The sequence below is a fragment of the Anomalospiza imberbis genome, chromosome 1, assembly GCF_031753505.1.
Source record: "Anomalospiza imberbis isolate Cuckoo-Finch-1a 21T00152 chromosome 1, ASM3175350v1, whole genome shotgun sequence".
Lineage (NCBI taxonomy): Eukaryota > Metazoa > Chordata > Aves > Passeriformes > Viduidae > Anomalospiza > Anomalospiza imberbis.
The window spans coordinates 84,775,338-84,800,532 of record NC_089681.1 but is presented as its reverse complement, the minus strand read 5'-3'; the positions used below and the strand labels follow the sequence as shown (position 1 = coordinate 84,800,532).

The following is a 25,195-nucleotide window of genomic DNA, read 5'->3' as shown; positions in this document are numbered from 1 at the left end:
GGTAACACAAAACATAACTTCACATTCAAAAAAGAAACATAGTCCATTCCTGTGTGTGTTAAACTGCTATCACTGCTGGGTAACTCCCAGAAAAAGCCATTCTTTAGCAGCAGCATAAAATTTTATGCCAGCCCTCTGTGTTCCTGAAATTAGAGCCTCTTGTATACACGTTTAGCAGCACTATCTAAAACAGAGTTTTGTGCTTGAAACTGGCTGTGGGCTTTAACATCACCACCCAATCTCGGCTTGTTTCAGGTGCCCAAGCTATGGAAAAATTATGCTTGTGCTTCAAACATATTGAAACATGATTAAGCAGGCCTGAGCTAGAAATACAGGCTTGAGGGTATTAATAAAACATAGCAGCATGTGCTTTGCTGCTGTGGCATAGTAGACGGGAAGGAAGCAAGGGCCCGAATTCCAACCGGTGTGCAAAGACGAGTTAGGCGGTTTTGTTTTCTTTTTCACTTTTTCACTCCACGATAAGCCATGTCGTATCCGATCCCGGCCTTTTCCCCGACGGCTGAAGGCGAAGTTCCCCCAGCAGCCCAAGCCAGCGGCGTTCAAGCATGCGGAGGGGCCCGCAGCCTGCCTCTCCCAGGCCGGACCAGACTCGGACGCGGAGCCCGACCGGGGCGCGGGAGACAATGCCCGGGCCCGCCCCGCGCCGCTCCCGCCGCACGTCACCGGCGGGGCGGAGCGCGGCGCCCGATTTAAGGGGCAGCGAGGGGCGCGGTCGCCGCAGCTGCGAGTGCGGGAGTGGCGGCGAAGGAGGTGGTAACAGCAGCAGGAGCAGCTTCAGAGACCGGCACCATGCGTGAGATCGTGCACATCCAGGCCGGGCAGTGCGGCAACCAGATTGGCGCCAAGGTACGGACGGGCGCGGAAGCGGGGCGCTCCTGCAGGTCTCAACCCGAGGGTGGCGCGCAGCCCGTCCCGAAATGAAAAGCGACCCGGAATTTGCTGAGGCGTCGTGGTTCGTGCTGCCCCCCCGTCCGTGCCGCTCTGAGCTGCTGCGGGGCTGGGGCTGGGCGGGGCAGGGATATGCCCGCGCTCCCGTCTGGCGTGCCCGGCCTTCCCGCAGGCAGCCGCGGCCATACCGTGCTGCCTCGCCCCTCTGCGGCCACGGCGCCAGCTGCTGAGGAGGGGGAACGGGAGGTGTTTCAGTGAACCACTGAACGTGTGCAGGTGTTGGCATCTTGTACTGGCTACAGGCTCTTAAGCCAAGGCTGGACAATGGGAGGACACCAAATTGATATAGCCAGATATGGCTACCCTTTGAATACAAGCTACAAAGGAATTAACTTGCACTTCAGTGCTATGGCTGCTCATCAACCTCCTGCTAGTTCAGCTGCTGCGGCCAGCGAAGCCCTTGTGCACTGACTCACCTTCCCACCCGGCAGCTGCTCTGCCATGCAAGGGAGTGGTCAGGGCCGCGGAATGCATGGGCTGCACCGGGGGTGTGTGATTGGCACTGGCCAGCTGTTTCCACTGGCACTGAAAATGGCTAACTGTAGTTTTTCAAAAATTTCCTCTAGTTCTGGGAGGTCATCAGCGATGAGCATGGCATTGATCCCACGGGCAGCTACCATGGGGACAGTGAGCTGCAGCTGGAGAGGATCAACGTCTACTACAATGAAGCTGCTGGTAAGTGCCTGCTTGATCAGATGTCCTCAAATAAATGGGGCAGCCATGACAGTTCATTGAGGCTGGAAATATCCCTGAGCACGAGCTGTCATCTGCCAGTGACTCCTCTAAGAGACCTTTGTTCTCAGAAAGGCTCTGATAACACGGCAGTCTTGATTGTGACAGTGCCTCTCCAGAGAAATGCAGGGAGGTGGAAGAGAGCACAGCAGGGCTCCTGTGACACTGACTGCCGACTGCGGGGCTGTAATGCTGCTGCTGGTTCCTCCCACAGGTAACAAGTATGTCCCCCGTGCCATCCTTGTGGACCTGGAACCCGGCACCATGGACTCCGTGCGCTCCGGCCCCTTTGGACAGATCTTCCGTCCTGACAACTTTGTCTTTGGTGAGTGACTGTGGCATGGAGGAGTTCCCAGAGTAGGAACTCCACACACAGAAAAGGCTTGGAGTGGGCATGCAAGTGACCCTGGGGAACTTCAATCCCCATAGCAGAGTGGGGATGGAAGAGAGGGGAGGGGCCACGGGGAGGGGGCAGTGGCATCATCTGTGTTTGTCCCTGGGGCGCTAATGTGGCACCTGGCTTGTGGTCCGCCCTGTAGGTCAGAGCGGGGCTGGCAACAACTGGGCCAAGGGGCACTACACGGAAGGCGCTGAGCTGGTGGACTCTGTGCTGGACGTGGTGAGGAAGGAGTCGGAGAGCTGTGACTGCCTCCAGGGCTTCCAGCTGACCCACTCGCTGGGCGGAGGCACGGGCTCCGGCATGGGCACCCTCCTGATCAGCAAGATCCGGGAGGAGTACCCCGACCGCATCATGAACACCTTCAGCGTGATGCCCTCGCCCAAGGTGTCGGACACAGTAGTGGAGCCCTACAATGCCACCCTCTCTGTGCACCAGCTGGTGGAGAACACGGACGAGACCTACTGCATTGACAACGAGGCCCTGTATGACATTTGCTTCCGCACCCTGAAGCTGACCACTCCCACCTACGGGGACCTCAACCACCTGGTGTCGGCCACCATGAGCGGCGTGACCACCTGCCTTCGCTTCCCCGGCCAGCTGAATGCCGACCTGCGCAAGCTGGCGGTCAACATGGTGCCTTTCCCGCGGCTGCACTTCTTCATGCCGGGCTTTGCCCCGCTGACCAGCCGCGGCAGCCAGCAGTACCGCGCCCTGACGGTGCCCGAGCTGACGCAGCAGATGTTCGACTCCAAGAACATGATGGCCGCCTGCGACCCCCGCCACGGCCGCTACCTGACGGTGGCCGCCATCTTCCGGGGCCGCATGTCCATGAAGGAGGTGGACGAGCAGATGCTCAACGTGCAGAACAAGAACAGCAGCTACTTTGTGGAGTGGATCCCCAACAACGTGAAGACGGCCGTCTGCGACATCCCCCCTCGCGGCCTCAAGATGTCGGCCACCTTTATTGGCAACAGCACGGCCATCCAGGAGCTCTTCAAGAGGATCTCGGAGCAGTTCACGGCCATGTTCCGGCGCAAGGCCTTCTTGCACTGGTACACCGGCGAGGGCATGGATGAAATGGAGTTCACGGAGGCCGAGAGCAACATGAATGACCTGGTCTCTGAATACCAGCAATACCAGGATGCCACTGCTGATGAGCAGGGTGAGTTTGAAGAGGAAGGAGAGGAGGATGAGGCTTAAGCTGCCTGGTATCAAAGGAACTTCTGTAAAGCAGGCATGCATCTGAATGACTTCTGGTAGTGGTGGTGAAGCATGTTTTCTAGAAACTATGTACCCAATTATCCTCTCAGCTTTTGTGACTTTGCCAGATTTCTCAATGTAACAGTTCTGAATCCTAATTCTTATAGTGTTTTTTGTCCTTTAATATTAAGAGCACATAAAGGCATGTATTCAAGGTCATGGTTTCTGTCTTTTTTAACACTTCTATTGGACAAAGAACAGCTGTTCAGCCTGGGTGGCAACAAGTAAGTTTTAAGACATGTCAGAAATCTTGCACTACAGTGGTATGCTCTGATTGCTGAGGCTTACGTGTTCTTAAGACATATGCTTCTCATGCAAATATGTTTAATGTTTTTCTTACATGACTCAAACCTACCTATAACTCCATTGAAAATGGAAAGCCAACCAAAATTCCTAAGCAAGGCAAAGGCTAAGCACCTCTGACTTGTTTTACAGTTCATGTCAGTGTAGGAAATTTTCCACTTCTCTGTTGAAGTCCTTTGCAAAACGCAGGTGTAAATTATGCTTTCCTTCTGGCATCAGAAGCAACCTTAAAAGAGAAAAAAAACCCCACTGATTATACATTTTATTCTGTGATTATAGGTAATTAAAATGCTTGTTGAATTTTCCTTGCTCTTGGTTACCCAGTAAGGAATTGTAGTAACTCTTAAGTACTGTCCTTATGCATGTGGTTGGAATGTGAACCACAGCAACAGTTGGAACACCAAGCATACTACTTATCCCACTCTGTGGAGGATAAAATAAGCCTAAACCAAATTTTTGTGTCCTAGACTCAGTTTTAGAAAACTTTCTGGTGATCTTCAGAGAAGATGAGTTCCAAAACTTAAGATGCTTCTTTGAAAGGTATGTAAAGGACCTGAGCACTTTTGCCTCTTTCAAAGAACAGTAGTTGTGCCGGGCAGTGAAATGTAGAGTTCTTGTCATTACCTAAACTTAGTATTTGTACTTTGTGTAATATGAATATGAATTTGACATGTCTAAAATTCTACTTACTTTTGCTTTCTGAGAAAAACTTTATACATCAGGGATGTGCACTTCTTTATATGGAGGTTGGATTTTTTTTATATTGTTTTGTTCTGCCACATCCTAAGCAGTTTCTATAGAGCTAAAACCATTTTGACTGATACCATGTTGCCTTCATGTCCAAGTCCCACTATAGCAAGAGGAATCAACCTCCTTTTGGTGGTGACAAGTGCTGTTTTGTTTTGGGAGAAAAGCAGCAGCATGTGAACATATCCAGCTTTTCTAGTGAATTCTGTCTGAATTTCATTAAGTCTGTTTCTTGAAAGATAAGCAGCACACCGATAAGCACAAAGCGAAGCACTGTGCATGCTATTTCCTATTGCTGTTCATGTTTCTGGCTACTGCAATGCTACCGAACTCCAGCCATACCATGCAAATGCAGAATGATGGCACACTCTTTCACTATGAGAGAAGCCAGCAATGTATCTGCACTATAATCAGAAGAAGCCTTTTCTATTTTACTACTAGATGAAAGTCAAGGCAAGAAAAACTGATGGTAGAAGCCTGTGTTACTGAAGACATACTGAATTTAGGCTTTTCTTTCTGCTTCACAATGGAAAATGACATTTCCAATGCAACCAGGGAGGAATAGGACCATGTGCCCAAACATTAATTTCTGAGAACATCATTAGTCTGGTGTCTTTTCTGACAAATAAGCATACAGGGGAGCCCTTCAGCACAAAGGCATGCAAAGAATCACTTTCTAACAGTGTTTCTTCTTTGACTTGTCTTCCAAAGAGAAGCTATCAGATTCTTGTCTATTTTCTTGGGATAATTTGCCTTAGTCAGTCAGCATCTGGAGTCCTTTGGAGCTCAGTGAAACCAAGCTGTTCTGAACAGGGCATGTAGGAGTGATAAACCAGCAGACATGAAATAAAACACCTGCATGTGATTGTTTCGAAGATCTCTTGTTCTCATCTTTCCTGTAGCTGAATGCATTACTATGATCCACAGGGCTGACTTTGAGATCATTCATTTTTGCACTGAGATGACACCAGTAAAACAGTTTCCTACACTTTGCATTCATAAAAATGCTTTTTTTCCCCTCTCACTACTTCTGTTCTCCAGTGCTAATCATCACAGTCTGTTATTAAGTAGTAATAGAATGCTTGCATTTGTATGCAAATTCATGAAGAAAATTCAGCTGGTAAAATCCCAGCTTTTTATAGGAAGCCTTTCTGGAATTTTCCAAGTTGTGCTGGTTTTGGCTGGGATAGAGTCAATTTTCTTCACAGCAGCTGGTATGGGGCTATGTTTTAGATTTGTGCTGAAAACAGTATTGGTAATACAGAGATGTTTCTGTTATTGCTGAGCAGGGCTTGCATGGCATCAAAGCCTTCTTGGCTTCTTGTACTGCCCCACTAGGGAGGAGACTCGGGGTGCACAAGGAGTTGGGAGGGGACAGAGCTGGGACAGCGGATCCCAACTGATCAAAGGAATATTCCATGCTATATGGCATCATGCTGAGCATACAGAGCTGGGGGATGTTCAGAGGGATGACATTTGTCTTCCCAAGTAACTGCTATGTGTGATGGAACCTGGCTTTCCTGGGGACGGTTGAACACCAGCCTGCCCATAGGAGGAGTGAGTTAAGCCCTTGTTTTACTTTGCTGGCATGTGTGGCTTTTGCTTTAGCTATTAATCTGTCTTTATCTCAACACATGAGGGGTTTTTTTTCCCATTTTTACTCATCTGTTTCTGCCTCTGACCCCATGAGTATGTGAGTGAGTAGTACTGAGTTGCCATCTGGGGTTAAACCACAACACACATGAAGCAGATTTTTCTTGATATTTTTCTTGTTTATATAATAAGGTTTCTGAGCACACCTGTACATTTTTTTCCTCATTCTGCTTTTCTTATAGACAGTGAAAATTAATGGAACAGGTGGAAATAGAATCTTTGAGATTATTCACACTATTAGGGCGCAGCAAACAGAAGTAAACTGTGTTTCTCTCTCTAGTAACTGGGAATCTCCATTTATAGCATCTAAATTTCCTGTTCTACTGAATGGGACAGAAATGAGATCTCTTACAGCAAAAGGAATGCAATGGTCATAAAAAACAACTTTGCTTGCTTTGATAAAGCTTAGGGAGCAGTAGTTTTGTTTGTGTAGGGGAAAGAGGAAAAGGAACTTACTTGGTTTCTCTCAGAGGGCTATAGGAAGGAGCTTATTAAAATATTATACTTTTTATATTGCAAGAAAAGTCCAGCTACCCTATTTGCATTGTAACTTGCTAGGGAAGTTCAGAATCGCTCTCTGTATGGCAGAGACAACTTGTCCAAATACGTTTTTAACAGTGAGTTTGAACTACTTCATTACTTCAACAAGGAATTTTATAAAAATTCCATCATTTAACTTACCGAGAGCCTTTGATGTGCTTATGAATGTATTCTGCATGAGCTTGTGGGACCAAAGGGTCTTTCTCACCATGAATTATAAATGTGGGACATTTAATATCTGGCAGCAACTGTTGGCAGATATTACCTAGGGAGAAAACAAACAAAGGTCACACTTTGGTTTAAAATTGTATGGAAGATGAAACTGCTTTCATAAAGGACTCTGAATTCCATTGGGTTCTAGCTATTGCCTCTCCTTTTGGATTGTGTGTGATTAATTTACAGAACTACATAAGCAGGACTATGATTAACATTTCTTTCTCCAAAATCTTACTTCACTGAAATTTGCTCCATTAATGGATACTAGCACAAAAGGATACAGAGAATGAAGTATTTCTGTTCCACATTTCCCCCAGCCTCCCTTTGACTCTTCAAAACCAATACATGGATCTCATTCTCGGCTTTGTTCTTTTCAGCCTTAGAGTCTTATGGCCATCAGTTTAAGCTGCATTTTGTTACAGCAGTTGTCAGGTTACAAGACTTGCTACTTTTTTGGAACAAATTAACTTAGGCTGTACTCATACCTGCACCTTCCAGGCCCCTTGCTGTCTGCAATGTTCTAATGACTGACCCTGGCTAGATGCCAAGCAACTACCTAAGCCTCTCCATCATTCCCCTCCACAAGTGGACAGGGGGAGAAAACAGAATGAAAGGTTCCCCAGTTGAGATAAGGACCAGGAGAGAGATGACTCACCAAATACCATCATGGGCAAAACAGACTAAACTTGGGGATATTCACTGAATTTATTACTAACAAAATCTGAGCAGGATAATGAGAAGTAAAATAAATCTTAGAAGCTTCTTGCTGGGTTCTACCTCCTGTCCCTCTGTGGTGCAGTGAGATGGGGAGTGGGGGTTGTGGTCAGTTCCTGCTGCTGCTCAGGGAGTCCTTCCACTGCTACAATGTGGGGTCCCTCCCACAGGCAACAGTTCCCTGTGAACTTCTCCAGTATGAATCCATTCCACAAGCAATGGTTCCCCACAAACTGCTGCAAGGTGAGTCACTTTTCCACAGGGTGCAGTCTTTCAGGCATAGCCTGCTCCAGCATGAGTCCCCCAGTGGGTCACAAGTCCTTCCAGCAAACCTGTTCCAGGGTGGGCTCTTCTCTCCATGGGTCTACAGGTCCCAGCAGGAGCCTGCTGGAGCAGGTACAGAGCCCGGTCTTGGGCCTACACCTGCTCTAGTGTGGGCTCCTCCAAGAGCTGCAGGTAGATCTCTGCATCCCTGTGGACCTCCATGGGCTGCAGGGGCACAGCTGCCTCACCAGGGTCTGCACCATGGGCTGCAGGGAAATCTCAGCTCAAGTACCTGGAGCACCTCCTCTCCCTCCTTCTTCCCTGACCTTGGTGGCTGCACGGTTGTTCCTCTCACATATTCTCACTCTGCTCTTCTCTGTCTGTAGTAACATCTGTGCAGTAACTTTTTTTCCTTTTTAAATATGTTTCCACAGAGGTGTTTCTGCCATCACTGATTGGCTTGGCCTGGGCCAGTGGTATTTCCATCTTGGAGCAGGCTGGCATTGGCACTGCCAGACACTGAGGAAGCTTCTAGGCGCCCTGCAACTCCCCTGGTACCAAAACCTGGCCATGCAAACCCAGTACAAATGCATAACCATTTGATATTAATTGTACTAAAGCTATTCAAAAGTTATTTTCCCTGCCCATTTATAGTTTTATGTTTACTAGTCATTAATCTCATGAGAAGTAATTTTAATGGTTTTGCTTAAAGATTTTTCTGAATTTTCTCCCCTTTTTTTCCTCACTTCATAGTAACCCAGTTTCCAAATTAATTGCCTAAATTCTCACATTTTTGCAAGGGAATCTTTGGGCAAAACCTCTTTGGGCTTTACATTCCATTTTTCTTTGAGATAATTTTGTCTATTTGTAGTTGTCACATTGCAACTACCAACAGCTCTAAGATTAATGCTCATACATGCACACTTTCCTTAGCTCCAAAGTCAGAGACTGTTCCACAGTTTTTCCAATTGTTTGGTTATTTATGCAGCCTTTGTTTGCCATTCTACTGGTTAAATAATTTCATTTAGAACATTTTACCCATAGTCCTCTAACACCTGCAGAAATGTTGACTACTTTTCAGAACAAGTACCATGTAAATTTAGGTTATTTATCTAGGAACATAGTTGACAGTCAAACTATTATTTCCATTATTATTTTCATTACTAAAACTGTATTGTACAATAATCACGAAATTGTATTTACTCTAAAAGCATGGAACAGCAATAAGAATCTTGAATGTTGCAACTTTATGCAACTTACTCAGTTTTATTAATTGTTGGCTCCTTCTAAAAGTTCATTTCTTATGGTATTTTACACTAAAAGCTGTGTCATTTAGGGAAAACAGTCTAGTTTTAAAAAGAGCTTGAGTTTTTGACCAACATTGGGTTTGCTGTCCTCCTTTTATCTCTGATGGGTTTTATTAACACCTTTTCTTATATCTGCTGTATCTGTGCTTTTGTTGCAGTGTTTTAACTTTAATTGCAAGGTGGCCTGTTTGTAATCTAAGTTGGAAAACTGGTTTTCCCCTGGAAAAAAAACCTGCAGTCTGATAGCTGCTCATCTCTTGCAGCAAACATTAGGCTTCCCCCAGTATGTGACCCAGTTTCAGCATCTAGGTAATTCAGCTCCTTGTTACATGTTTCTTGGTGGCTTGTTTTTCACAGTCACTTTATTTCAGCGTCTGAGGCATGTGCAGGCAGTGAAGGGATGTCACAGCCACAGATTCACCAGCCTGGGCTTTGCACTTCAGAAAAAAATAGTTTTAAGGAGATTCCAGAAAAGGTAAAATAAAATTAGAACCTAATTTGTTACATCACTTTACTGGGATAAATCCTAGTCCCGTGTTGATCCTATACAAAAATTTATGGAAAAAATATGACATGAAGGAACACTTTCCTTGTAGTACCTGCTGCCTGTTAATGTACATCACCTTCTATCTTTCATTATGAGAGCTACGGGAAAATGTGGATAAGAGTTACAAACTTCTTTTTTATACATTATGTATTACTGCTTTAGGCAAATTAAAAGCAAATTCCCTCTGAATCAAAATAGAACTGCAGATTCTTATTCATAATATCCTTGTCTGAAAAGGTCTATGTAGAGTAATTGCAGAAATCTTCAGGGATAAACAATTATATTGTCTAGTTTAACTTTTTTTGTTGTTATATTCTTAAACATCTGAGCTGCTTCAATAGTGTTTTTAAAATGTGTTTTTTTAATTCCAAGTTCTCAAAATCTGAAGTACCTTCTTTTTTAACTCAGATGCTACAAGGCTTGAAAGAGTTCTTCAGCTCTGTTTTGCAATAAGTAGAAAGAGCATGCCTTACTTTTGGTAGATCTTAACTATGTCACCAAGAGATAATCCTTTGACACAGAGACAGAAGAGGAGCGAAAGATTCTGCCTGAGCAGAATCCTTCCTATTTAGTCTGCACAAAAGCAATGACTTAATGCAGTTTTGTGGTGGAACAAGAGGAGAGCCTCATCAGCTAACATTTTCCATTAATGTTTTCCTACCGTACCTTTCTGGTTCTGTGAACCATCTACAGAGAAATTGTGTTATTCCTGAGGGTGAGTCAGACCCAGCTTTTAATGCTATATGCAGAGTCCTTCCTTTACTGGCTGCTAGAAGTACTGTTAGTTTTTTTTTGTTTTTTTTTTTTTTTTTTTAATCCAAAACTGCCTGCTACTCTAATTGCCTCAGTTCAACATTGTGAAAGCCTTACCGTCTGAATTTTCAGCAAAGCGCGATATTCCATCTACCCAAGCCTCACAGGTTTCTGCAAAGTACTTATGTCCATACAGCTCTTCCAGTGGTTTCCTGACCTTCTCACTCCATTTGGAAACATCTCGGATGCCTACATAAAATAAAGTTGAAATATGTCATGTCCTCTCCAGCAAAAAGGTACAAGCCACACCTAATATGGGGAAGTTCTCAAACCAGACTGCAAATATATATTTCAAACTCAAATGCAATGATATTTTAAGTAATTCATAGTATGGAAAAAGTGTAAAAATGACAGTGGTACAACCTCTGCTGTGGTCTTCTGAGTTGTTGAGGAACATCAGAGTTGTAGAGGAACACAAGGAAAAACAGAAAAAACATAGTATTTAAAGGACTCAGTCCTAAAACTTCTGATGGTTCTTTCTGGAAGGCTTTCACAAGAGAAGTCCAAGGGCTACCTTGGGTATAAAAATGGGACTGTTTTATAACAGTGTTCTAGACCTGGCAGTTCTTTTTCATATCCTTTAGCCTTCTGCATCGCATCATGGATGGAAGTTCTTCCATGGCTCCTACCAACTCTCAGAGGAAGGAAGCTCTTACTAAGGCATTCCAGCAAGCTGACATCATGGTACATTTGCCATAGTTTTACACAAAAACAAGTGACTAAATGACTCAGTACAGATCTGTGACTCATGACAGGCTGGCTAAAACTGTACAAATAATCTGACATTTTTGTTATATATTTATCAGATTTTTCTATTTTTTTTTTCCTCTAAAATTTTCGGTACTGCTCACAAACTACGTATTCAAAGGGGTTATTTTCACTAAACTATATTCCAGCTGTGCAGCTTTGTACTGACAAAATCTGAAACAAAGCTGGCATAGCAGAGACCAGGACAGTACTGAATCATCAAACTGGAAAATAGGCTACTAGCAAAGGTTTTAATTGATTTCAAAAGGGAATTAAGGGAAGAAAGGAATGAGATGTTAATTAACAAAGAGAACCTGTCCAGCCAAATGACAAAGGTAGCAGTGACTGAAAGTATTTTATAACAGCATCTGATTGGAAATGAGTCTGCTCATCTCAGGCTAGGTGCTACTGAACAACTGTTTCCCATATAATCTACTGTTTTGTCCTTGTGATTGGCATTAATTTAAAAAAAGAAGGGAGAAGCCAATGTTGAAAGGACACAGATACCAAATCAACACCTTTCTTTCCTGCTAAACTGTCCAATGCAGCTGACATGCACTGATAAGCATGCAGAAGTTGTAGAAGACTTGTGCTGCTACTCTCTGAGTTCTATCAGCCAGGGAGAGATGTTGAAAGCAACAATTCACAAAAGACAGAGGTCAATATTGCAGTGTGTGCTCCATGTAAATAGGGCTTCTTTTTTGTTGTTGTTTTGGTTTTTTTTTAATTTTTCTTTTACATTTTACTCTGTTGTGCAGGGAGGAGATGTCCATTTCATAGTTATACAACAAAAAATCATAACTATAAAAACATGTAAAGAAATAAAGCATTTTACAGAGCTAAAAAGCATTTTTCTTTCTGAACTAAAAAATATATTACTATTACTACTACCACTTAAAGTTTTAGTATAGGTGAGTTAAATACAGATGTGCAATATATGCACTTGTAATTTTGCTGAAGCCAGAGAGATTTCACAGCTGGTATAAATCAAACTCCAGTCACTAAAATGAAACTATACTGGGTTATATTTGTTGAGAGCTGACATAGTTAACTCTTTTCATTTCTATGTTCAACATGAAATACGGCCCCTTTCGGAGTTCACCAGCCATTTCTTCCTATTTTTCTTTATAGTGAGCAGTGATCTCAGATACTGTTTCACATGAGTGGAATAAGGATCAGAAATCCCATGTTTCTTTACTTTGCAAAGGTTTTCTAATGATAATAATTAACTCTGAAGGAATGCAATTGGTAAAGACACCTTGGGACATTTACTTGAATGATTCGTTTGCTTCCTGAACTTAAAAGGTAAGTTATGAACTTGTTTTCTTACTGTCTGTATTATATAGCCCCTAGAGGCAAAAGCTGTAATGAGCTAGCCCAGTAATTATCTGTGGACCTGGTTTTAAAAGGGTTGTGCAAGATGTGAGATAAGAAATCAAACCTGGGTTTTGATAGCGTTATTTGGAATTTATTTTTAGAAATTTGTTATAGCAACAAAACTTTGACTTTCTGAAAACTGCTGATAAGCTATGGTAAGTTCTGTTTTTCATCAGGGTAAATTGGTAAGGGCTTGTTAAAAAATCTATTATATTACCCTTACAGTAATTGTTAGAGAGTTTCTCACTGTAACTTTAATCTATCCCTATACCTAGCAATGCAGTGAATTTTGTGTCCTGTCTCTTTAGGTTTGTTTTGTCCTCAGCTCTGTCTCCACTTAGCTGTTACATGACTAAGATCCTTGGGTCAAGTAGAAAATAAAAGAATTCATTTAGAATACAACATGCAGTTCGTACATACCATTGTAAATTCTCACATCCTCTTGAGTAACGCTGGCATTTGCTCCCCAGACAACCAACTTGTGGATAAGATTTGGGTACTTTGCAGCAGCAATGAGTGCTGTAATTCCACCATCACTCCATCCCAGCAAGGAGAACTTCTTAAACTTCAGTGCCTTGATTCATACAAGAAAGGTATATGCAAGTCATCAGCTGGCTTTACAGTCAAACATCAAATATTTCTTGAAAATTAACTGTAGTGTTTTAGGCACAACAGTACGTAGTTGAACTATAGTTAGCTTTTATAATTAGAAAACATAATTTTCTTACTATACATAAAAATGCTAAAAATAGTCAAATATTTAGAAAACAAGAAATTACACCTGCCATTTCAATTTTCTATAACTCTTTAATGAAACAAGCAGTATTCCTACTAGATTCTTGCTGCGTTTTAAAAAGCCCTCCAAAAAAAGAAAAAAGAAAAGTTGATTTAAAATGGAGAGTAAAGACCTTTTTAGAGAGCCTGATGATATGAAAAATCTGTGGCTTCTCTTGGTGTGAAGCTGGCAAAGAATACCACAGTGTGGATGGTAAGCAATCCAAGATTAAGCTAAACTTAAGAAAAAGAAAAGTGTGAGACTTGAAAAATGGAAGCCAGTGATCTGGTTTACTGATGCTATGTGAGCTAAAAAAAAAAAAATCTGCTTTTTGGTAACAACCAAAAAATGCTTAAAGTATTTTCTAAAGGAATGTATCAAATTTTAGTTGCTTATTCACATTTTCTGAAGCTTGTAAGTGTATGTTTGAAATGTTACTTCATGGTCAGTTGTGATTTGAAACATTAATAACTAAATTCCTCTTTCTTCAAAAGGAAAGCTTAGGGCAAAAAATATGACAACCAAGACCTTAATTCATTCTGACCAGTGACAGGACCCAAAGGAATGGCATGAAGCTGAGTTGGGGGAGGTTTAGGTTGGATATCAGAAAAAGGTTTTTCACCCAGAGGGTGGTTGGGTACTGGAACAGGCTCCCCAGGGAAGTGGTCACAGCACCAAGCCTGACAGAGTTCAAGAAGCATTTGGACAATGTTCTCAGGCACATGGTGTGAGCCTTGGAGTGTCCTGCACAGGGCCAGGAGTTGTACTCGATGATCCTGATGTGTCCGTTCCAACTCGGCATATTCTGTGATTCTTTCTACTAGAATTTGAAACACTTGTTTCCTCATAAATCACTATATGTTGTAGGGAGTACTGATAGTCACAGGTGAGAGAATTTTGTGCATGTTATGTTCAGTAGAGAAAGACTGGGGAAGGTAAAGGCACTCATCTGAAGGTTGTAGAGGGACAATGGTTAACCAATGGTTCAATGGTTAAGCAATACTTGAAGTTTTGCATACAGGAACTGCAGTTTGTGAACTCATTCACAAGAAAATATATTTCAAAGTGTTTTTTGCTTTTGTTCTGCAGAAATTACAGCCTTTTAGATGTAATTAAGGAGGATATTGTACTTTTGGAGCAAAAAGAGCAAGTTAGTTGAATGAGCTGCTTTGGTGCTTGGTGGTGTCAGAAATCCAGGCCTGCTTTGTTGTGACAGAAGAAAGCAAAAATTCAGGCAATGACAGAGACAACTCTCCCTCATACAGAGGGAGAAAAAAAAAGTTTCTACTTTGCTTGTAAACTTGATGCTCAAGTGAGGCACAACTTCACTAATCAACTCAATATTTAGCAGACTACTATCCCTACAAGGCCTTTCTGGTTTTGGCTTCATCCTCAGTATTCTGCTCACTGTAGTTTTGATCAATTTTTGATTTCACTTTGCAAAGCTGTAATTACTAAACAGAAAATAAATAAGGTAGGGAAAAGAAAGGGACATGTGAAGTAAGAGCTGATAACAAGAAAAGAGAACTTTGAATTTTTGCAGCTGATCAGAATCTGGCCTTGGTCTGATGAAGAGGTAGTTCATCTGTGTCCAACTTTCACTGTTGTGTTCCTGAAGGGTTCCTGGTATCCTGGCAGATCCTGGGGGTTGGCAGCAGTGCTTGTAAAAGCTAAATTTTTGATGTTGCTACTGTTCCCCTACTGCCAGTAACAAATGATGGAGCTCAAATTTGGCTGATGGATGGAATAGCTGATTAAATTCTTGTTCTTCATGCCAGGTTATTTGAGATCTATTTGCCTCCAGTATTTCTCGTGTTTAATAGCCTTTATCTTGATGCATTCTTTGGGGTATCTCAGGATGCCTTTCCAGCAGGAGGAATTTAATTTATCCTCTGCAGCCTTCAGAAAAACAGTGTGATGTAACAGGTGTGATGGATAAGGTGTGCATGTTTGCTTGCTTTTATTTTTAATTACTTACAGTACAGGTCATTAACCTAACATGGGCAATAACCTGAAAGCTGATTGCACAGCACAGTTTTGTGGGTGATTTTGTGCTGCCTTTACTCAGTGAGTGAACAAAATTTCTTTTGAAGTCACCTTCTCCATCCAGGCCTATGTGAAATGCAATCTGATGACCACAAAGAACAGTGAGCTGCAACACAACATCACTCTGCACTGCATGTATGTTTTCACTGCATCACAGGGAGTGCAACACAAGCAAAAGTTAAAGTTGATCTACAAAAACATACAGAAGCCCAAGCCCATCCTTTTGCTAGGACAGTGGCTCTGAAGAGTAAGAACTTCTTAAATATCAACACTAATTATTTCCCTAATGATTGTTTTAATGCTATTGACTTTGTTAGCATTAGACATTGGAGTGGAGGGCAGCAAAGTGGACTCAGGTGCATTATGTTCCTTTTATTTCAAGTAAACTCCTTCACAGAAGACAAATGGAGATACAGAACAGTGTCTTCTGCATAAAGGTGCTAAATACTCCACAGAATTTCAACTTTTGTTATTTCACAGAAACCTTGCATCACTCACAGCTCCAGCAGAGACACCAGAATCTGAAGGAGACTAGAACCAAGGTTCTGAAGGCTCACCCATATGGATGTATTTTTTGGATTATTGTAGGCTGGATGATGTATATAAACTATTATATTCTGGAAATCATAGTTGGAATGATTCCTTGGGATTTGTGCTATCCTTTATAATATCCTAAAATAGAAGCAAGCCATGCATGCTTGGAAACAATTTACTAGGTTGTTATTATATGCTTATATTGAGAATCATCTTCAAAAAACAGAATGCTATGCCTCATTTGCTTTGGCAGCTTCAGAGATTGGTAGGCTGCTGTTCCATTTGACTGGAAGCTACATGGTTACATTCCCTGTGGGGAAAGCTCTGTTTAATATTTTGCATTTATTAATATTTGATGAGAGACAAGAAAGGGGGACAACCATTTAGATCGCAAGTTTGTCACCTATTCATGGCAGCATCTTTATTTTCTTTGCTAGTGTAGCAGAAGAAATAGAAGATTTACAGTACAGAGAGATATCTTTTATGCTTAGAGGGCAAATCTGTGTCTTAATCCTGATTCTGCTGTCAGACTTACTTTGTTTCACTATGCAGAATCCACCTGGAAGGCCACCTTTCCAGTTTCAGATGGGTTTTCAGCCAGGTTAATGTTTATTACAGAAATACAGTTGGACGGACTGTCTGAATCTTGCCTCGTATTTTTGGAATTTTAATGCTCTGTCAACTTTCTTAACATGACCAAAGAGACTGTGTATCTTAATATAAAAAAGCCAGAATATTAGTTAAAGCTAAACTAGAAAATAGTGTTCAGCAGTTATAGGACAGAATAAAAGAGGAACACAGAAACACAGAATAAAAAGTTCTGCAAGAAGGAGAAATAATAACAGCTTTAGGCCATATTTTTATAACTACAATAGCTGTATTAATTAGTAAGATTTGGTATGGTCACAGGAAGCCTTTGATTTCCCACAAAAATTACTTCAGTAATATGCTGTAAAATGCAAAGAATCAAGTTAATTTTTAGAATCAAATGTAGCTTAAAATGGGCTGCTCAAGGCAAAATGCCAATATTCTATTAGATAGAAAATTTCCTATGAGACCTTCAGTATGGTAGTCCCTTCAATTAAATTACTTTGCAGAGACTTTGTTTCTTATACACACATTTAACTAAACTTATATGGTTTTTGGCTGCAAAATACTTAGGGCAGGGCCTCAGAACAAAAGCATATTGCTTTCTATTAATTCTCGCTGCTGAAGCTCTATGTATTGTGCAGAATAGGTGGAAGAAGAAAATATTTTCTAGAATAGTGTGTATATGCTTTTAAGCCTTCATTTGTATGGTCTTTCATAATCTGCTGTCTGCTGGAAACAACCTTCCTCCTCAAAATTTAAGGAAAACAACTTAAAAAAAAAAAAAATAATAAAAATCTCAGATTTACCTGCATAAGATCCACAGCATCTTTTGCATCCCTCTCAAAGAAATCTGGAGGAAAGTCTCGAGATGGAGGAATGGACTTTCCATAACCCCGAGGATCCCAAGCAACAACTGTGAAAAGTTGCTTATTCATAGACTTAAGCTGTGGTCCAAAATCAGTTTGACCACTCCCTGAAACATAATAATTTTTCAATTTTTTTAACCACCATACTGCATACATAGTATACATACTCTAAAGGGAAAGTGGGGAAAACTTTTAACTTTAATCTCCAAATAAGAGATTATCCAACAGTGAAGTATCTTTAATTGTAACTATCCATTGCAACTCTCAGACAGAAATGCCACAACTAAAATCTTTAGAAGCATCTGCAGTATGTTCAGAGCAAACCATTTCTGGTAGATATGAAAGGTCATCAAGAACAGCATTCTCACATATGATTAAATACAGTATCTTAAACTGAGGTACATGAGTAGGGATTTATATATGACATATTTAAAGCACCAGCATGGTCATTGCTGTTTACGTGGGCAATACAGGTGACACTGAGAGGGCAGGAATATTTTGCTACAAATTTGTAAGTGAAAAAGCACTGTGTCAGACCGTTATTATTTGATAAATCATCTCTATTGGTGCTTAAAGCTGACCTTTAAATACTTTATTGCCTGAGGAGACTGGTGACACAGAAACATAAAATTATATAATTTTATTTTTCTAATATGTAAAATTAAGCCAAACACAGCCTTTTTTTCTGATGCAGAACCATTCCTCCTATAAATGACTCAGACCTTCAAAGGATTTAAAAAATAAATACTCCTGTCTATTGCACTAAGCTATCTGTGAATGAAAGTAACCTAGCATGAAGGTAAGACTCCAGTTTGTGTTGTTTGTATTGTGGTCATGTGGTAATAGTATCAAATGATATTTGATTAAAACTTGTTCAAATTTAATGTGCTGAAATATTAAATTTGCCATCTGTTGCTATATTAAAAAGGCTATTTGAAGGAATTTAAGAGATTTTTTTCTGTTGACTTGGAGTCAACAGTCCTCAGATACCATCAGCAGGTCTAAGTTATAAAAGAGGCTTTATATTGCCTGCTATGATGATAGCAATGTGTGCATAATAATAATGATAATAATCAATAATAATAATATTGCTTACAACTGAAGAAATACATTATTTCTGTTTAAAGAGTTTGCATTGGCAACAGTATTGCTAGTTTAAAAAGCTGTTTAAAATCAATAGATTGAAACATATGACTACTTGAAGAATGACTAGTATTAATCTTTTTCCATCCTCCCCTTGAGAATTCTTTGAAAGAAAGAACCACTCCATGAAGACTTGAAAACATAGCTGCCAAGAAGAACAAATGTTTCCTGCTCTTCAGTTCTTGACATTTTATCATCTTATCCAGCAATTCAATTAAGCATTCGCCCAACTCTGAACACAGTAACAGTCCTACTGACAGCCTCGCATGAACTGTTGGTAAGTCTGATGGATCCTTTAGAACTGCAAGAACCCAGAAAAAATAGGCTGTGTTAATTTTAAAAGGTTGTTATCAAAAACAGCGTTTCCGATGGACAGACACCACTTAGCTAGCAGAACCTCTTGTCCATCTCAAAAAATCACTGAGAATCTTAATGATGTTGCCCTGAATAAACAAAACGTGAAAATACATCTTTAAGCAAAAAATAAATGTTAACACTGACTTTTCCACAATAAACTGTAAGGGTTACATTATGTCTATAAATTCAGTTGGAATCCATACAGCTTCTAAAAAGGAATGCATAATTCAGTCTGAGTAACAAATATAGTTGACCTGTTTTTCCCCCCTTCTGCTATTTTCCACCTTGTGTAGCTATTTGCCACCTGTCCTGGACTCCGCCTTTGCACAGTTAAATCCAAAAGTCCAAGTGACCACTAGATAAGTCAAGACATTGTATAAAAGGTGCCTGGTAAGATAAATGAAATCTTCTGAAGACTGTTAACTGATGGCAACAACTCTGCAATTTTCCTTCTGTTTTAAGGGTAGCAATTTTTTTTAATGACATTGCTCCATAATCAGGTGTTGAATACATTACAAAAGTGTTGTGCATTCTTGCTGGAGACCACTTGGATAAAGAGGTTGTTGCTCTACAAAGACAAGATAAAATCTCCAAACCTAGCATTCCTGGAAGCAGAAGAACTGCATGGCTTCCTTCTCCTGTTTGCTGATAATGCAGGTGGACTCCATTCACTTGGATTTTGGCAGATGTTATTGAAGTACTAGGGACAGGGAAAGAGGAGAGAATTAGGAAAACATTCAGAGAGTTAATTTTTATTACTACCTGGTCACTCCAGGAATACAGAATCATTACTTTTCCTAGATATTAATGACAGCACTATGAGATTTTAATGGGTCACTTGCCTTTCATGGGTGCATAGAATATTAAAAAAAGCTTCTCAGGAGCAGAGAATTATTCAGTTGTGACCACTATGTAGCATTCATGCCTGGGCTAAAGGGTTGGGTGTGGGAAAACAGTCTTGATGGTGCAACCAGGAAAATATAAAAGCAGCTTTACATGGCTACAGAAACATTGAAACAAATACATTAGAGAGGAGAAAGCTCCTTCATTCACAGCATAACTTTCAAAATGGCTGGTGTTCACCTTGCTGTTATTAAACTGAGCCTCTTCATCTGCCAGAGAAACCACAATCTATTGTTGCTGCTCCTCATGAACCACAGGGTCTGCAATGAAAACCACTTTGCACTGAGATGAGAATGGAGATGAAGAATGTCATAATAATATTTCTGTCAGTGTAATCTCACCAGGAGATAACACTTAATTGGAAAATACCACATGAGCAATAAATCCACCCACTAAAAAATCTCCACAGAAACCGACTGCACAGGCCATCTCTCAGCCCCAACACTTAAACCCCTACACTAATCTTCAGTACAAAGAAAGATATATGTGTAAGTGCAAATAAGTGACCTAAGAAACCATGTCCAGATACAAACCTCTAGTGAGAAAGCAGAAGTACCACAGATCCAGAGTATCTCCTTAACAGTATAGACCATTACATCTGTTCTCCCAGGCAAATTTGTGCCCTAATGGTTGCAAAACATCTTTTCAACAGCTTAATTAATTTTATTTAAAGCTAATATGATAAAAATCTTGCCATTTGGTTACCTGTTGAGTAATCATAATTTCACCTAGATTAAATATTCATGCCCTATGAATTTAATCACTGTGAATTTCATGTGCATAGAGACACGTTGTTTTCCAGTCTTAGATTTAATAACAATATCTATTCCATTATATGCACTGGGCAATTCATTAACAATTTAATTTTAATATATAAAGTCTGAACTACTTACAGTACGTATAGAGTTGAAAGTAGTGGATTAAAGGTAAAAACAATCCCACTAATTTAAGCCCTTTTCATAAGAAAAATGAACAATAGCTTGCAAACTCAGGTTCCTAATACATAAGTGGCAGTTAAACCACAGACCCTCTTCAACACAAAGCCAATTTTGATTTTAAGTAAAATCTTGGGTCTGTGTAACCCATCATGCCACATGCCCGAATAAAAGCTGTGACTGTGAAGAATCCAATTTGAGAACTGGAGTACAAATGCAGATCTGTGGCAAGAGTACAGCTCAAAGAAATTAATTGTGTAATTATAACTTCAGTGAGTTTTGCTGAATTGCTACGCTAATGAGATCCAAATTATAGTTTGCCTGTAATGCAATATACATATATATATATATAATGAGCACTTCCTTATAGTCCATAGTCTATGTATCACATTTGATGTGGTTTATTGCATCTCACAATTCAAATTCTGAATGTAGCACTCATATGGCTGCCTTACCCCCTTTTTGAACACTGACTTTCACTTTTTTTCTTTATAAGGGTTTTTTTTATTCTTCATATGCCATCTTGTGTTTTGCCATCAATTTCAACGGGTACTTTATTATAGTTCTCACCACAGTATACCAGCACATTGCTCTTATTAAATTTTAAAAATAATGTGATGGGATTTATGCTTATGATTGCCAAACCCACATTCAGTTTCTAACAAAACAGAAATAATGAATATCTTGTTACTTTTTTAGAAACGGGTTAGCAATGTACAGTTTAACAGACAGTTACGTATTCTACTTTCCTTATTCAGATTTTTTTCCACACAGTTCTATGTTTTTAGGATTAATTATTAACATCTGGGCCTTGAGAATTTTGCCGAGTCTGTGATGCCTTTCCATGCTTGGATTATGCTTCACTGTGAAGTTTACTGAAATCCAGGAGTTTCACACAGAGGGTTTTTCAATATTTTTTGGACTAACAACAGATGAGTTGGGTTTCTTATGCACTGAGAAATTGTATTGGAATTGGCAACATCCAAGGCATCTAGTCCTTCCAATACCAAATTTCTGGGAGCCTGAAATGTTCAGGCTTCATCAGTGTGCTTGTCAGTAGGATGACTTCACTTCTGTTAAATTTTCGTAAAGAATGTTTTTTTCATTGGTTGAAAGAACTGGAAACTCTGGTAAAACAAAACAAAAAACCCACCCTGGTATTTTGAATTATTAATGTTAAGGTGTACAACTCTTTGAGAAGCGTTGGATACATACTGCCTATGTTTACCAAGGCAGCACCGATGCAGAGTGGGCAGATCTTGTGCCTCGTACTCTGTAGAAGTGCAGCTTAATCTGGGAACTACCTCTGTTCCAGCTGTGCTACAATGCGACCTGCTCTTTTTCTGTGCAGGGGAAACATATTATGGTACTATGTCAGTTTTCCTCAACAGGATCTGCGGAATAAGCAGTACGATATACATTAGATACATGTGTTCTCTCGGCGACCTCCAGGGAGCCCCTTACCAGCAGCAGGTGGCCGAGGGCTGGCGGTCAGCGGCACGTCCTGCCCTACGGGGACCGCCACAGGGGAGAGGGTGACAGGCACTGACCAGACGGCGCTGCGGAGCCTCCCTGGTGCGGGTCCTTGCAGCGCAGGGAAAGCAGGAGCAGGCTCCTCAGGACACTGCCCGAGTCCCCGCTTTGTCACCTCCGCCCTCCCCATCCGATTCACCACCCCCTCTGCTAACACGCTTTGTCCGTCCCGCCGCCTGTCTGACAAATATCCCCTTCCCCAAGCCGCGGGAAGGGAGGAGGGAGCTGGAGAAAGGGAGAAGGAGGCGGCTGTGGATTTTACCCGTAGCAGGCGGCCAGTCCGCGGGGCGTGAGCGGCGCTGCCCGGGCGCGCGGCTGCAACTGCAGCAGCGCCAGAGCCCGGAGGGCCCGGCCCCCGCTCCAGCAAAACATCGCACCCAGCGAGGCCGGCGCGGCGGGGAAGGAAGGAGACGGGGGGGCCGGCCCGCCTCCCCTCCCGTGTGCTGCCCCCGCGGGGCCGGCCCGCCTCCCCTCCCTTCCCCTCCTCTCCCTTCCCCTCCTCTCCCGTGTCCTGCCCCGCCAGGCGGGAGGAGGGGCCACCTCCAGGGCCTGTGCAGGGAGAGGGGCGGTGCGCTGTCCGCGCTCTGATTGGTGGCCGCCGCTGTCACTCAGAGCAGGATTGGGAGGGATTGGCTTCTGGGCTGTGGCCCCGCCCCCCCTCGCGGCGCTGATTGGTCATCCGGCGGGAGCAGTGGGGCCGGAGCGGGCCTGTTGGTCCCTCCTCCCGGGTCGTTCCCAGGTTCCTGATCCCGCCTTGGAGCCGGGAAGGGATAGTGCTGCCCCCGCTTGAGAGCACGAGGAGAGGGTTGAGGAGCCGGGAAGGGATAGTGCTGCCCCCGCTTGAGAGCACGAGGCGAGGCTTGAGGGCTTTGCCCTCTCCAGCCTCCTCCAAGAGTAGAGCAGCGCCCAGCGCGGCACAGGTGCTTGGCTGCGCCGTCGGCCGTGGCGGGGAGCGGGGCACTGTGAGCGCCTCCCTCCTCTTCAAGAGGCGGAGACAGACGGAGACACGGCAGCGCCCGGGGTGTGTGCCGGGAGCAAAGATCCCAGCCCTGGGAGAGAATGGGAATTGGAGCCGTGAACTGCCCCTCCAGCACTGCCCGTAATGCAGAAGCTCCGTGGACTGTGAGAATACAGAGGACACGGGGTCGTCTGTGGCTCCGGGTCTGCCTGGAGAACGGCTCCCTGGGCAGCTGGGGCACTGAGCTCTGGATAGTGCAGGCTCCCCGATGGCGATGCCTTCAGCGTCTCAGAGTCCAGGCGTTCCCAAGCCCTTGGCGGGAATCATTAACCCTGCCTCACCATTTTTGTAGGGCCTGCTTGTGGGGAACATCTGGCAAAAGGTTTTGCCCTGGCAAGTCCCCGTACTGATCAGGGCTGGCCACTTCTGAAGCAGCCTGTCTGCTTTCATTTAACACAGCACTTGACCCGGCTTTCCTCTGCATATTCTCACACTTTGCACATAAAACACCAAGGAGACCAACTGCTTTCCTTGGTGTCCAGCTGTGTTCCTTGGTGTCTGTTTTCCAAGCCTGGAGGAGAATGGATGAGTCTGAGTCACAGTCTGCCAGGGTGATGGTGAAGAAGGTAGTGAGGAAAATAGCAGAAAGCTGCAGAGCTGATATAAAGCTTGAAACAGACCTAAAGGTCTCCTGCCTTATACCTGGATGAGAGGAATTTCCTCGGGACAGGTCAGTTTTACGTATTCCAGCCCAGCAGAAGCTCAGTGACTGCCCTGAGAGTGAATAGTTGTCATCCTTCTCACCCCATTGCCATATGTTTGCATGGAACTAACAAGACTTAGAGACGAATGACAGTCATAACAAATCCCAGTGCATAAAGAGATTAACTCAACTGTGTAAGCATACTGGTTCGGTTTATCCCCTGAGCAGATCAAACCATTTAAGATTAAGGTCTTTAGTATGGATAATTACAAGCAATCCTTCATCAGCACAAGCTGTCTTCGCTTTTGCCTGGTGACATTTACAAGCCCCTGCAGTTTCCTTGGTTCTTAGGCTACTTTCAGAGGCTCATCTCTGTTGTGAGTCTCACTGCCTAATTTTCTTTCTGGTAAAAAATGACTGAAGGAGATGGCTGGCTATTCTGTAGGACAAAGAAGTAGCTTGGCCTACTGCTGTAAAAATGTAATTTTTTTTTCCTGAACTCTGCATTTTCTGTGAATCAAAAGAGGCTCCTATCACGTGTGTCACTATGAGCTTTCAGAGGGAAAGGTCTCCAACTTGTATCCAATTTCATGCTGGTTAAAATGCCTTTCAATCTATTCTTCCTCCAAATCAACTACTTACTAAGGCTGAAGGAAACATAACAAATTCTCAGAATGTGTGCTGAAGGGTGAGGTAGAAAGGGTTTGTCATACAGTGTAGGGGTGGGGGAAGAGGTAAGTAGAAAAGTAAATCCAAATGCCCTTCCCAGATGAGAGAAAAGGGAGATGGGGAGATTTATGTACCACCTAGATCTGGGAAAGTTTCAGGTGGGTTAACTCAATAGTCAGTGTGACAGAAGTTGGGAGGTGTCTCTGTAGAAAAGGCTGTCGCAGTTGAGCTGTTGCACCGTTTGTCATCTCCAGCTGCAATCGCAGCTCTGGAGCATAGGAGGCCTCTAAAGTGGCCATTCCTCTCCCAAGTGCCTGGACCATGCAACCCCTTCCACAGGCAGTGTCCTGCTTTCTTTGGCCAGAAGAGAGAAAAATAGTGTGGCAGTTGGGCAGAAATGGCACTGGCAAAAGACCCTTGTCTGTGTGTGTGTTAAATCACTGGCCTTGTGAGGGGAGCAGTTCAAGGAGAGCTGCTGTCTGGGCCCACAGGGAAATGGCCCCAGGTAGAGCTGTGAAAGCAGGACTCTGCCAAGGCTGAATGCAGGTGGTGGATGATGTGAGGACAAACAGTGTAAACTCGCAGATTCAAAC

At 42.7% G+C, this 25,195-nt stretch overlaps 2 protein-coding genes across 3 annotated transcripts; one reads left to right on the top strand and one right to left on the bottom strand.

Annotated features, from left to right (window-relative positions):
* Positions 1–707: 707 nt before the first annotated feature.
* Positions 708–3,516, top strand: LOC137478596 (tubulin beta-1 chain). Its single transcript, XM_068198581.1, has 4 exons — positions 708–867; positions 1,536–1,644; positions 1,916–2,026; positions 2,241–3,516. Exons 1-4 carry the CDS (start codon positions 811–813, stop codon positions 3,299–3,301), a joined length of 1,338 nt encoding a protein of 445 aa, XP_068054682.1. The 5' UTR covers positions 708–810; the 3' UTR covers positions 3,302–3,516.
* A 152-nt stretch (positions 3,517–3,668) lies between these two features.
* BPHL (biphenyl hydrolase like) lies at positions 3,669–22,715 on the bottom strand. 2 transcript variants are annotated; one of them, XM_068198587.1, is made up of 7 exons: positions 22,535–22,715; positions 19,498–19,601; positions 17,342–17,508; positions 13,010–13,163; positions 10,523–10,654; positions 6,746–6,869; positions 3,669–3,890 (listed from the first exon to the last, which is right to left on the bottom strand). In XM_068198587.1, the coding sequence occupies exons 1-7, from the start codon at positions 22,642–22,644 to the stop codon at positions 3,803–3,805; spliced, it is 879 nt and encodes a 292-aa protein (XP_068054688.1). In that variant the 5' UTR covers positions 22,645–22,715; the 3' UTR covers positions 3,669–3,802. The 2 variants fall into 2 exon arrangements, with proteins under 2 accessions (XP_068054688.1, XP_068054692.1); XM_068198591.1 differs by lacking the exons at positions 3,669–3,890; positions 22,535–22,715 and adding exons at positions 5,151–5,307; positions 19,744–20,368.
* Between the last annotated feature and the right edge of the window lie 2,480 nt (positions 22,716–25,195).